Source organism: Notolepis coatsorum, assembly GCF_963971535.1.
Source record: "Notolepis coatsorum genome assembly, chromosome: 16".
In the NCBI taxonomy this organism is placed as follows: domain Eukaryota; kingdom Metazoa; phylum Chordata; class Actinopteri; order Aulopiformes; family Paralepididae; genus Notolepis; species Notolepis coatsorum.
In genome coordinates this window covers 83,973,004-83,987,767 of record NC_140180.1, presented here as the reverse complement: position 1 = coordinate 83,987,767, position 14,764 = coordinate 83,973,004, and the positions used below count along the sequence as shown (strand labels likewise).

Here is a 14,764-nt window from a genome sequence, read left to right as displayed (position 1 = left end):
AGAGGAGGTTCAGTGAGAGAGGAGGTTCAGTGGGAGAGGAGGTTCAGTAGGAGAGCAGGTTCAGTAGGACAGGAGGTTCAGTGGGAGAGGAGGTTCAGTGGGAGAGGAGGTTCAGTGGGAGAGGAGGTTCAGTGGGAGAGGAGGTTCAGTAGGAGAGGAGGTTCAGTGGGAGAGGAGGTTCAGTGGGAGAGGTGGTTCAGTGGGAGAGGAGGTTCAGTGGGAGAGGAGGTTCAGTGGGAGAGGAGGTTCAGTGGGAGAGGAGGTTCAGTGGGAGAGGAGGTTCAGTGGGAGAGGAGGTTCAGTAGGAGAGCAGGTTCAGTGGGAGAGGAGGTTGGTGGCAGACAGGCCTCCTCGTCTCCGACTCCCTGCCTTAATAACAGATTGTTCTCCTGACGGGGATAATTAGGCTCCAGTTTTAGCCCTGAGAGCAGCCCTTACTACGCTCTGTAATTGGCGACTCGGTGGGTTCTATGCCAGCCCGCTGCCTCTCCTCTCTCTGTGTGTGTGTGTGTGTGTGTGTGTGTGTGTGTGTGTGTGTGTGTGTGTGTGTGTGTGTGTGTGTGTGTGTGTGTGTGTGTGTGTGTGTGTGTGTGTGTGTGTGTGTGTGTGTGTGTGTGTGTGTGTGTGTGCGTGTGTGTGTGTGTGCGTGTGCGTGGGCGTGGTGACGGCTCACACTGCAGTCAGAGAGGGCTCTGTTGCTAGGCGCTCGGCAACACAGTGAACTGAAGATGACAGGTTGCTGAAACTGTCTGCTAGCGCAGCGGGTTCCTGTGCAGAGTGTTTATGGAGTGTTGGCGGGGGGGGGGGGGGGGGGGGGGGGGGGGAGAGAGAGAGACGGGGAGGATAGCAGAACAACAAAGGAGAGAGAGCTGAAATAGCTTCAGGGGGAAGTTCACGGTCAGAACAACATGCGACTTCCTGCCGTTTCATTGGCTGCCCCCGGGATTCCTTTTTAACCTCCCCATTGGTGGAGAGTTGGGTTTCCAGGTTTCCACGAGGGAACAAAAGGGTGCCTTGATGGAGTCGCACCGCGGCGTAACAAAGAGGGCATTGTGGGGGAAGCTCCTCTCTCTGGGCCCCCCCCCCCCGTCTCCCGGTGCTCCAGTGTCATCGCCGGCTCTAAATTACACCTCGCCGTCGGTTTTCTGTGAATGGAGGCCGTCGCCTGCGTCACCAGCTCTGTCTAAAAACAGCAAACCTGACATCTGGAACAGGAAGCAGCTTCCCTGACGAGATCTGACCGATGCTCTCTGTCCCGGGGGAAAGCAGCGGGGCGCTAAAGTGACTTCCCTCTGAACCACAGTGTCACTGTCACACGCTCACCTCGTGTCCTCCTAGTCCCTAGTTAGTCAGCGGGCAGATCACCCTCTATGCCAAAGGGGATCCAAAATAGATCATCTTAGTCATAGGTCAAAGTTGAAATGTTTGATTTGTCCAAAGTCCCCCCCCCCCCCCCCCCCCCCCGCCCCTTCTTGAAAAAGTTTTTGAATGTGATATAAAATAATGTTTATTTCTTTATTCCCTGTTGGTGTGTGTTTATGTCTCTTGACGAACAGGAACTGGACCAGCAGAAGTACATCTACACCAAGGGCTGCGTGGGGCAGTTTGAGAAGTGGTTACAAGACAACCTGATCGTTGTCGCTGGAGTCTTTGTTGCTCTTGCACTTTTACAGGTAAGGAGTTCCTTTATTCTGTCACTCGTACCCAGTGGTGCAGTCGTAATATGGGAACTGGTTACACGCCACGTGCACACGCGCTCCCGCGCACGCGCATACATGTTCCCTCAGTTGCGCACAGAACAGATGATTATTATGCATAACAATGGAGATCAAGCAGCCCCCCACCTTCTCGTAGGTTCCTATTATTATGCAAAGTCTAGGTGACAAGTGCCGGCCGCCGGCCGGGTAGCTTTCTACAACGGCCGGGTACTTATCATTGCGCGCACTTCTGCCCTGAGTGACTACTAATAACACGCCGTGTAACCGCGTGTGTGCACGACTGCACCCCCGTACCTTTTATACGTGACGTACATCTGAATTACGTTTTTTAGATGTAAACTATAGACAACAGTATCACTCTTGTGTGTGTCTGTGCTTGAGTGATTTCGGTTCATCACTGCCATCTGCTGTCTGGAACACGCAACAGCAAGCGCTCGTTGTAACGTCTGCAGAAACCCTGTGAATGTCACTTTAACCTAACGTCCGGTGTGTCTTCCTCCTCTGTAGATCTTTGGGATTTGCCTGGCTCAGAACCTGGTGAGTGATGTCAAGTCGGTCATGGCCAACTGGTGACGCCAGGCGTCAGGGGAGAGGTGAGGGAGACCCCTCCCGGTCAGACCCTCCCCCTGGCCAATCGGATCCTCCAGATCGCCTACAGACTGAGAGCTCAGCACACAGAACTACGTCTATGTTCCCCACTGAGCAGGACAACACACACACACATACAGGCACACACACATACAGGCACACACACACGCACACAGACAAAACACACCCGAGTTTACCCGAGGGAGAATAATCCGCTCCTACAGTCAACACCCCCCGTGGTTCAGCGCGCGGCCGGGGGAGGGGTTCTGCAGACTCACGGGGGGGATCCCTGCGGCGGTGCTCCTCTCTTAAGCCGACTCCACAGTGGCGTCCTCCTCTGTGTTGTTCCGTGAGTCTTTAGTTTTCTCGGCGGGGCGTGTTTACGGGACGCCATCGCACAAGGAGAAGTCCTCTGAGCCGACAGAATAGAAGCCGTTCGGAGGAGGAGGAGGAGGAGAGAACACAGCGACTGCAAGACGAGAGAGGAGGTCATGTCCTCTGTTTTCTGTATCACTCAGACATCCCCCCCCCCCCCCCCCCCACGACAGTCTCACAAGCTCATTCAGAAATGAGAGAGTTGTATGATAACGGGCGGCTGGAGGACTTTAGCGCACATGCTTGTTTTTCTCCATCGCCTCCCTTTATGACCACTAAGAGACAGGAGGACGCTGGCGCGGACAGGAGGCGTGGTCTGAGACACAGGAGGACGCTGGCACGGTCTGAGCAGACAGGAGGCGTGGTCTGAGCAGACAGGAGGCGTGGTCTGAGCAGACAGGAGGACGCTGGCACAGTCTGAGAGACAGGAGGCGTGGTCTGAGAGACGGGAGGACGCTGGCGCGGACAGGAGGCGTGGTCTGAGCAGGGCTGGTTTCTGATCAGTCCAGGCATGAACATGAGGTTCCAATTCAACAATGAAAGAAAAGAGAAAAAAAAGTGCCATTTATTTCCAGTGATTTTCTTTTCTTTTCCTCTTCTTGCCTTTTGTGAGTTTGAGTCCCTCAGGGGCCGGACGCCAGGCGCTGACGTGGAGCAGCTCAGGGTCCGGCTGACGCGGCACGTCACCAAACATAACTCGTTTGTTTCACCGCAGGTCGAAAGATATCCGTTTTATTCTCTCCATGCGTCCGTTGACTTAAGATAAACCGACAGACGAAGATAAAACGCTGATAATCGTAGTGATGGTGCTACCTGTGGCTTCATTTGACTCCATTTGGGCCTCCGTAGGTCTACCGCTGAGCGTATAGGGACGAGGGTTTCACGTTAGGAGATTGTAGTTTATCTTGGAGCGTCCCTGAAGCACGTGGGATTGCCAGTTCGGGGCCTTTTTACTTGATCTGTGTTACCATGTATGGTTTTATGAATTTAGTTTTTCTCCGCTGTGTATGGAAGCAAGAGAATAAGCCAGTTAACAGATTGAAACCTTATATCCACTCAAGAGACACCGTGACAGTTTCAGTCTTGACATGTTATTTCACTTCACTGGACACTTGTCACATAATGGGAAGAAAACGTTTGATATTGATATTCAACAGAAACGTGGCCTCAATACTTATGTAAACCAATGCCTTTCTCCACTAGCGGTTCAGCCGTGTCTGCCACACAGTGAGTGTCTCCATTGTCTTTAGAACCTGGCCAGACCTGGCTGAGACTGTTGTATCATTGTTTAGCTTGTGTACCACAATTGCTGGTGTGAATTTTGAAAGGTTGCCTAGCAACCGGAGAGTTTACCAAAAACACAATGGAGACACAAACCGTACCATACCATGCTAGACCATGCCTAGAACCAGCCAGGCTTAACATACAGTAGCTAATGGAGACAAGACAATAATGATCTTCGCTAGCTACAAGGTAACTCAATAGCTTGTGGCTAGCTGTTACTAATTGGTTGTCATTATAATCGCTAGCGAGTCGATTCTCACCCGTATAAAACCCACTGTGTATCAAGTGCCTGGTTAAGAAAAATAGTAAAGCAACATTAAACGTGTCACAGTATCTCTTCAGTGTTTCTTCTAGTTGTGTCTAATTGTCTTCTCTCTTTTGTTTGGACTGGTTTTGAACTTTTGATCTTATTTCTTTTTAATACATAGAGTAGTAAATACAAAGTTGTTACCTTTTTATATTAGCAACAGTCTCAATATAACATGAATGCTGCTTTTACTTTGACTATAGCTTATTGATATTTAGTACTGTAACCAGGCTAATCATGCTTACCGATGATGGCTCATAAGAAATATTGCCATATTGTTATTGTTACCATACATACAGGTGGGCAGGGGGTCATTCTGCTACTTTGTCAAAACAAAGTTTATACAATTTGTACTCCTGTGTAATTATCCCTTCATCGTTCAGTGTTAAAACAAAAAACATTTGCATTCTAAAGTTGGCCACCTGCTTCGAAACGTTCACAACTGGACGAGGTCAGTCCCTTATGGGATGTGGTCAGACGTGGGTCTAGTCGGAGCGAATGGATCGTCCTGACTGGCTGTACGTCACCGTCTGCATTTAACCACTGAATTAGTCGTTTATTATTTTGTAGAAATATGTGGCGTCGCTGGACACGTGAGCTGGCATTTGGGGGCGGGACTTTCACAGCCACATACTGTACCTGCACATTTCTTGGTCAACTTGAACCTATAGACCCCCAGGCTGGCAAAGACACGTACCTTTTGAGAGACTGGTAGCCTAGGGAGGTAGTTAACCCACCTCTCCATGGGTTGCAGTATCTATGTTTAGGTTTTGAGTGAATCCTACTGGATATTCTGTATACGGCCACACCATCGATCAGGACCAACCTACCCAGGAGGGGTGGCAGCTTAAGGTGAATATGGTCCGGAACCATCTCACCTCCCCATGTCTGATCCTGTGGATGATGCTAGACCTCCACACAGACATCGTACAGGTATCGTAATTTGACGCTTTTATGGTATCGACCAAATTGGCCCGATACTATCGAGTATCGAAAATGCTGTGGTATTGATTGACACCTTGTTGTTCGATACCTAAGCAGTTAAATCTCATTGTGTCGCTGAGCCAATAAGCATGTTTGTTCCAAGATATAACATTTCTTCTGTTCAACCACGATCCAAAATGTAACACCGGTATAAAAAAAGTATCGTCTTGATATCGAATCCCAGGTATGGGTTTTGGCCCAGGTATAGGACATTTTCAAACGATACCCAGTCCTACATAATACATCATATCTAATGCGTATGAATACAAAGCCAGGCTGGCCTCACGGACGGTCCTGAATTTTCCTACAGCTGGTATAGTAGTCATCCTGCTCCTACATCACAGCTAGATAACATTTCCCCTCATGTCTCAGCTCGTCAGAGGGACAGGTTTCTTTCATGAGCGTAGCACAACTTTTCATCATCGATAGACAGGCATGTTCTTCCCAGGGTGGACATATATATATATATATAATATACATATATTTCTTAAGAAGTTTTGGATTAGTTTGCTTAGGTATTTTTTTACTAGTTCCCCCGCAAAGCTCAATATGCATGCAAAGCTGGTGATTTTTTATTGGCCCTAATAAAAAGGAGTGACAGTGTGGATCTGGCTTTGGTTGTAGATGAAATGAAAAGCTCCACTGGTTCACTCACAGACTTGTCTGAATATAAAATAAATATTTTAAAATATATATATATGCAAATATTGGTAATAATTCCACACGAGTGAGCAGAATAGCAGCGTGGCTGGACTTTTATATGCAGACTCCACAGTTTATTAAAATGTTTTTTTTTTTTTATAGATCATTTGCTATTTGTTTTTCTTATGCATTAGTGTTTTTGCGGGGGAAAGAGGGCGGGTTGCTTCTTCTTATTTCTTGCGAGATGGCGACGGCCTTACGACTTGATGTACATGTATCCATCCTCCATTATCGTCTCCTTCCCCTGCTGTCTCATTATTCCCATGGGGGAGCCTCATGTTTACCATGAATGTATAAGTGTATCAATATCACCTCCGCCTCCTCCACACTTATCTCACGCAGCGCAGTGCACAACAGATGTGAAGTCAAGGAATGTGAATAAATACATGTCTTATGTCAGCCGCCATTCTGCTTTTACATAAACCTCTTGAACCGTCATCGTATGCATGAAAGCAGATTCCATTGTGCGTCGCTTTCCTGGTTTTCTTCAGAAGGTGTGGATGTGAGCCTACATGCGTGTTTATTATTATTATTATTATTACTAAATTGTAATCGTCAAGTGTTTTTAATGATAAGAAACCACCGTTTGAATGGTGTGTTGTTTTTCACGTCAATGCAGCTGCAGAAAAACTATAAAATAATTTATATATTTCATAGACTATGACCTTTTACCATGGTTACAACAGCCCCCAGAGTTTACATAACACTTAATCCTAACATGTGCATTTATGAATCATTTCTATCTGGCCCTGGTTCATACTGAGGAGACTGTAAAAGAAGGAAGGGTCATCATGTCACTGTAGCGCGTGAACGCACATTGGTGCCAAGTGTGAAAACTTTCAGTTCGGCCAACATTGAGTTGAATGGGATCAGCCATCTCCTCGATTTATTATGTCATTTAAACAGGTTACTACCTCTGATCTCAGAATCATCAGCAATTTGTTCAATTGTTGACAAGCTAACATTTTATATATTGGTTGATTATTTCCTCAAATAGCTTGTATATTTTTTATTTTAATATAGGCTTCGATAGAACTGGCACCAAAATCTGGCTCCCAAGCAGATCATAGAACGCTGGTATTCTGACGTGATGACCTTTCCTTCTTTTATGGTTTCCTTGGTTCATACAGGGTGACTTATTATTATTTTTTAACCATATAACAGAATGGAATCGCTAATCTGTTCTGCTGGTGTAAAAAGTATATAGGTATAAATCGTTTCAGTTCAAGCCTTTAAGCCTGTTTTTATTTCAAGACAAATTATGTTTACATCCCAAATACGTAGCAGTAGAACATTCCCAAGTCTACCTCATCTCACCCTGACCTTGTGCAGTCGCTGTTAATCTCACCAGAGTTTTTTTTTTGTTCTTTTTTAAACACAAGCGTTACAAATGCATATTTCCAGCATGTCCATGCCGGTCGATGCCACTAAGGCCACTAGCCTGACCTGACCACATTTAAACTCCACTCTCACTTCTACCTTCTTTCCTTTCACATTCTGTTGTTTATTCTTGTTTAAGTTTGAGGCATTTAAAACTGAACTAACAGAATTGCTCACAATTAAAAGGAGGCGACAGGTAGGATACTGCATTGATCTGTTGAGCCTCTCAGGCATTTCCCTTTAAGATGAGTCAATAAGAACATTTTATTATTTAAAAAAAAAAAAAAAAAAATGTACTGCTTTTATTTTAAAATTCTCAGTTTCTTGTAGGCTACTCAAGTGCAACAGAATGTAAGACACATCAACGTACCATCCATCCATCCATCTTTTCTTAAAGTGTAGACCTGCCTGTTCTCAAGGTTGGTCTTGTGAAGACATGCTGAATACGAGTCCGATAGTAGTGGGACGTGGTCTGTTACACTGTATATTGTATTGGAAATATGCTTCTTTCTTATATTAAAATAAAGGATTTACGAGGAATAAAAAGCGAGTCAAGTCTCTTCTTTTCTCGATTTCAAGCTGCACTTGTTAGTTTACAATACAATAGAGGATTTCACTGTGTGTTGTGCGAATTTTATATTTTTTTATGGTATTTCTGCTTTATTATATAGGACCGTTAGTGACAGGAAGTCAGGAGTAGAGAGAAGGGGGGTGACGTGTTACAAAGGTCGGGTTGGATTTGAACCCATGACATTGTGATTACATGGTAGTACAGGTATGTGTCCCAGCATGGTGAGCCACAAGGACACCCCATGATAATATTGTTAGACAGGGTTTCAGATCTGCATACAGGTGCAGCTCAATACATTTGAATATTGTGGAAAGGTTCATTTATTTCAGTCATTAAATTCAAAAAGAGAAACGCTCATAGCGTATAGATTCATTACACACAAAGTGAAATATTTCAAGCCTTTATTTGTTTTAATTTTGATGAGTATGGCTTACAGCTCATGCAAACCCTAAATTCTGTATCTCAGAATTCTTTTATATTACATAAGACCAATCAAAAATATATTTGATTTGTATATAGAAATGTCGGCCTACTGAAAAGTATGTTCACTCAGTACATCAATGCGGCAAAATGAATGGACCTTTCCACGATATTCTAATTTATTGAGATGCACCTGTATGTAAAGGAGGTGTACCAGGAAGCAGTGCAGCAGAAGGTCATGGGGTCAAACTCCACACGGGGCCTTTCTGTGTGGAGTCTGCATGTTCTTCCTGTGTCTGCGTGGGTTTCCTCCCACGCCAAGAGATGTGTCATCTCCTCCCGGAGTCAGACAGGAAGATTGATATCAGTTTCCTCTGTGTGCAATAGGCCTAGGGAGAGGTGAATGCTAGCTTAGCTTAGCACAATGACTGGAAGCGGTAGGGATCGGCTAGCCTAGCTCTGTCAAAAGTGACGCAATACAACTTTCACTAACTCCCAAAACTGACACGCAGAGATTAAATTGATATCGATCTTCTGGTCTGACTGGGGAAGATGGCAAGTAAGTGTATTTCCAAAAATGTCTCGAGTTTTTCTTTAATCATGGGTTGGTGCATAACACTTGATTTGAACAAGTAAACATTGTGTACACTTTGGAAAATATTTAAATGTTTTTCAAAGGTCCTGTTATGTCACATGATAAGTTGCCAACAGAGGGAGACAAAGGGTGGGAATCCTGCACTGTTGAGCCAGTGGAAAGGTTTGAGTCATCTTGCAGGGACACATTCACTGTGTAATCATCATCCATTCACCTTGTAATCATCCTACATTCGCCTTGTAATCATCCTCCATTCACCTTGTAATAATCATCCATTCACCTTGTAATCATCATCCATTCACCTTGTAATCATCATCTATTCCCCTTGTAATCATCCATTCACCTTGTAATCATCTATTCCCCTTGTAATCATCATCCATTCACCTTGTAATCATCATCTATTCCCCTTGTAATCATCATCTATTCCCCTTGTAATCATCTTCCATTCACCTTGTAATCATCCATTTACCTTGTAATCATCTATTTACCTTGCAATCATCATCAATTTACCTTGTAATCATCATCCATTTACCTTGTAATCATCATCCATTTACCTTGTAATCATCCATTTACCTTGTAATCAATAAGGTTCTGAAGTTTTATCTTTACTATACCTATAGGTATCAGATTTCAGCCCGTTCTGGTTTAAAATATGTAAATAAAATACTAATGGGCCACAGGGGGAAAAGGGTACATAATGTACATAACATAAGTAATATGTTTATGTATTGTATCTGCAATGTACAATGTGTACATATTACAAATAAGTGCATTACAAATAAGTACATATATTACATATTCAAACAATGGAAACTGGCACAGCACTTGGCCACAGTTGTCATTAATTTCGTCCCTAATTAGTGCATCATGTTAACGTTTGCAAAAACCAAATAGGCTGACAAAATAGACATATTGCCACATAAATACGTAAATCCTTTACATTATTCCGTACCCGTTGTATGTTTTGTGATGAGAACGTGTTGCAGCTCTTCACGGTCGTTGCCCCAGACAGCAGACCTCAGTCCTGGATACTGGATCAGCTCTTCTAGTGATTTTACACCTGTAATCTTTTGGTGTCATAGTATAGTATTACTACAGTAGTATATAGTATAGGGCTGTCCCCGACTAAGGATTTGTATAGTCGATTGGTCAAAATGTGCCGAAAGTCGACTGGAAAAACATTATTATTATTATAATAATTTTTTGTATCACTCCATTTGGGCTGTGGGGGGTGCTTAATGTCTGAAGAAGTCGACTGAAGGCTTCTTGTCCTCTGGGAAAGCATGCAATTGGTCCACTGATACATCTTGATATTTGTCTAGTCATTAGACAGGTGAAATCCTCTTTAAGTGCCTCTGTGCCTGTTTTCTTAGGCAGTTAGCCTCTCTGGTATGCACACCATTAGTGTTAGCAACGCTTCTATGCCTCTTTGCTTTTAGAAAGAAATATATATATATTAGCCTATACTTATTTTTTATTTTTATTTTTTTGCATTCAACTAAGAGGTTGGCAGTCGACTACGGCTCCTTTCAATCAATTAGTCGACTAATCGGGGTCAGCTCTAGTATAGTATTACAGTAGTATATACGTATATATATACAGTATAGTATTACAGTAGTATATACAGTATAGTATTACAGAAGTATATATATCATCATCATCTTCGTTTTACGAGGCAATGACTCCACGCCACTGGGCACGGTTTTGTGCCATGTATCTCCAGATCCCTCATATCATTTCGTCATCATTCATATCATAGTATCATCTTCTAAAATATAACCTTGCTTTGCTCTTTCATTTCTGGTCATAAGAGACTGCAGTGATGGTTCAGTGATTTAAACCTAGAACATGTATGAATATCTGAGTCGTTAAATAAATGATATACTCCTTTACATACAGTAAAACCTTCACATACAGTAAAACCTTCACATACAGTATAACCTTCACATACAATATCATACAACGATGACTTTGCCTATAGGGAGGAGGTGCAGCACCTGACGGCGTGGTGCGCCGACAACAACCTGGCCCTCAACACCAAGAAAACCAAGGAGCTCATCATGGACTTCAGGAAGACTAGAGCCAGTGCTCACTCCCCCGTCCACATCAACAGGACGGAGGTTGAGTGTGTCTCCAGCTTAAAATTCCTGGGAGTCCACATCTCCGAGGACCTCTCTTAGAACCTCAACACTTCAGCACTGGTCAAGAAGGCTCACCAGTGCCTCTTCTTCTTGAGGAGACTGAGGAAAGCTCACCTGTCCCCTCAGATTCGGGTGCACTTTTACCGGTGTGCCATAGAAAGCATACTCACCAACTGCATCACAGTCTGCTACGGCAACTGCACTGCACAGGGTGGTGAAAACTGGCCAACACATCACCGGTACATCACTCCCTACTATTGATTCTATCCATCACAAGCGGTGTCTGAGGAAGGCATGCAGCATTGTCAAGGACACCTCTCATCCCAATCATGGACTGTTGCCCTCCTCCCCTCCACGAGACGCTACAGGAACCTCAGCTCCAGGTCAATCAGACTCAGGAACAGCTTCTTTCCTTCAGCTGTCATCTCCCTGAAATCTGTGCCATGTTGAAAGCATGCCCCCCCCCCCCCCATCATATAAACTCTGACTCCATTGCCAATACCCTAGGCCCTGTTACCCATACTGTACAACTCTGAACTCCGTTGCCTATACTCATTTCCCTACTACTTTCACTGTCTACAACTGCCCTACACTGTAATCATAGTAATCATAATAATCTTAACTATGTATATACTGCATATTTATATTCACAGCATATATATATATATGTAACGGATGGTATCGTGAAGCGCAGTCAAGAAAGGCTGGGGTGAGTAGCGGTGCCAGGATGGTATCGTGAAGCACAGTCACGAAGGGCTGGGGTGAGTAGCGGTGCTATGGGTTAAACTCACTCTCACATCCTCAAAAGACACATAGACACGGTACAAATAAGTGAATTCACCTCTTGGTATAGCGGTCTGTGTTGCTGCCCGCGGTGTGGGAGACCGGGGTTCAACTCCCACTCGGTTTGAGTTTGAGGTGACGTTGTCACAGCCGTTACATATATATCCATATTGTCTGAATATACCTGCATATAACTAAATCAAATAAAAAAAATGTATTTGTAAGGCCCGACAACACACGTTAATGTCCCCATGGGCCGGACACGTCTTCTTTAAACAAGTCGAGAAGAAACCTCACAATAAGTCAAGAACAAAACAAGAACACCATAAAGTCCAAAATGTTTTAAAATAAATGCAAAATAAATAAATGCAACACTCCCAGACATACCCCACGCGAAGGTAAGGAAAAACTCACTAAAACCTAGCAATAGGAAAAAATGCACCACAGGTGGAGGAGAGAAACCTTAGAAGGGCCATTCAAGGAGGGATCTCCCTTCTTAAATGTCAGTGATAGTAGTGTTGCAGTAAAACAGGTGAACAGTTGGTAGGCATGCACTCATATGTGTAGTGAAACACAGATAAGTGCATGCGATAGCAACTGAACATTTTGAAAGATTAAAGATAGACCTGATAGCGATAGCAACTGAACATTTTGAAAGATTAAGATTAAGGGTGTTGGTCCGGACTACCGGCCAGAGTTCGTTTTCTCGGATAGTCCGCTTTTTTTGGGGTGGTGTGAATGCTCAGTCGAACTCTGGTGCGGACCAAACACACGAACTCTGGTCCACCTGAAAACGTAGGTCTCGGTTCGCTTCATCGGACCAAACGCGGACCAAATATAGGAAGTGACCTGATAAACTGTGTGCATCTTGGGTATAAGGAAAAAAACAAACACTGCGGCGCGCATTCACTGCAAAACAAGCATGCGGTAAACATGTGGGCGAATGACGAGGTGAAAGCCCTGATAGACATATGGGCAGAAGACCAAATTAAACAGCTACTTGTGGCACTGAGCACCCATAAAAACAATGCAGTGTACAAGTTGTTTAGCGAGAGGATGGTGTTAATGGGCAGAGAATTAAATTAGATGTCCATAACATTTGTGTTTTTAATTAGCATAGCCTAAATAAATATGAATTCAAGAAGTTAAATACTGAATTAACGACACATTTATTAACAGGCTGAAAGTTCAAACGAATAACACGCTGAAAAAACAATTAGACTATTTAATATGGACTATTTACACAGTGCGTAAAATAATAGGCTATGCGGTGCGTAAAAGGCAACTTTGGCTATAGCCTTCTAAAACGAAATGTGAATTAAAGTAGTTAAAACGAATAACAGGCTGAAAAAACAATTAGCCTATTTAAAGTCTGTGACTTGCTTCGAAAAAAGTAGGAGTTCGGGAGACGAGCAGTGTTGCGTTCCTCATATCAACACTGGTTGCACGCATGCTAATGACGCCACGTGCACGCGCGCTCCTCCCACGCATGCGCATAAATGTTCCCTCGCTTAAGCACAGACTAAAGACAGTGCCTAATTGCCTCTACGAATGGAATGTAACGCATTTCATTCACAAGTTCTGTGTGAATGTATCTGAGAACGTATTTAACACACCTGACGACCGGCGCTATTGATATGGAAAGTAGCCCAGGTGGGTACTTAGCGAGTTGGCGAGTGCAGCGCATTCCTGTGTGCACGTGCGTGCCTTGCACATCCGTGTGTGTGCGTGCACGCGCTTCTGCTCACAAAACTTCGTGCAACCCCGTCCCATGAGGAACGCAACACTGGGGACGAGAAAGACAAGTTCCCTTGGTATGATGACCTGGACGTTATACTTGGCACAAGACCCACATCCAGCCCGAAACATGTCGTTCGAAGATGAGACCCATCAGACGGCAATCACGGCATCACCAGCACCGCCACGACTGCAAATTGTGACGCCTCCGCTGATCTGGAGTCAGACAAGGCTCGCAGTCACACACACACACACGCGCGCGCACACAAGCATTGACAGCGAGACAGCAGAGAGGGAGGGGAAAACCATGAGGACAGAGCTAGCTACAGGCTACCAGAACAGGCTTCGCTAGTAGGTGAAAGGCTGTACAGGTGTCGTTAGTAAGTAAATGTTTTATTCTGCTGACTACTGAATGTTTTATTCTCACTCGTCCACATACGGAGTGAGATTAGGCGGTGGATTTCAGAACCTTTGCAGGGGCCTGGGGTGTAGGAGAAACTGCACAGAAAACAGAAGATATGGAGACAGGTTTTACTGTGCAATCAAACACTGAATAAATAATGAGGTTGATGAAGATAGCATCGCCCGTGTAAGAGTCATAAACCATTGGGAACCAGGGAGACAATGATAGTAAGAGTACCAGCGCGTCACTGACTGAGATCTGCAACGTGGTAAGAGATAAGAAGTATATGTTTTAAGAGGAATGTTGGAACCAAGAGACAGCATGTCCTAGAGTATGATCAGTTCAAAAACAGGTTAGCGGTTCGGTGATAAATATCAATCACTGGTTATAGTTACTTATTCCTACAGGAAGGTGGTGATGTAATTTGTGATGGAAGAAGGGACGTGCACAAATTCACGTCAGCTCATATTAAATTCCATCTACAGAGAATGAATCTCACAGAGTGGCGTAGGGGGGTGGTGCAGGTGAAATTCGATCTATAGAGAATGAGTCTCTGCCGCCACCTAGTGGCGTAGTTTGGTGATGCAGGGATATATTGATTATGGGTCTCTAGTGCATTCCAGTGGCGAGACTGGAGTGGTGCAGGGGGATATTAACTCATTGACTGCCAATAACGAGTATATTAGTTTTTGGCGCCCATGCGTTGAATGCCTAAAACGAGTATATTCGTTTTATGTTATTTTTTTATTACAATACAATTTGTCACACGATCCTGG

General features: G+C 44.3%; 1 protein-coding gene across 1 annotated transcript in view; it reads left to right on the top strand.

The window, feature by feature from the left end:
• tspan17 (tetraspanin 17) overlaps nt 1–7,867 on the top strand; it is a 38,762-nt gene extending 30,895 nt beyond the window's left edge. The window contains exons 6-7 of the mRNA XM_084332442.1: nt 1,557–1,673; nt 2,226–7,867. Coding sequence (XP_084188568.1) covers nt 1,557–1,673; nt 2,226–2,291 — 183 coding nt within the window. The 3' untranslated portion in view covers nt 2,292–7,867. The remainder of the gene's footprint in view (nt 1–1,556; nt 1,674–2,225) is intronic.
• The last annotated feature ends 6,897 nt before the right edge of the window (nt 7,868–14,764 follow it).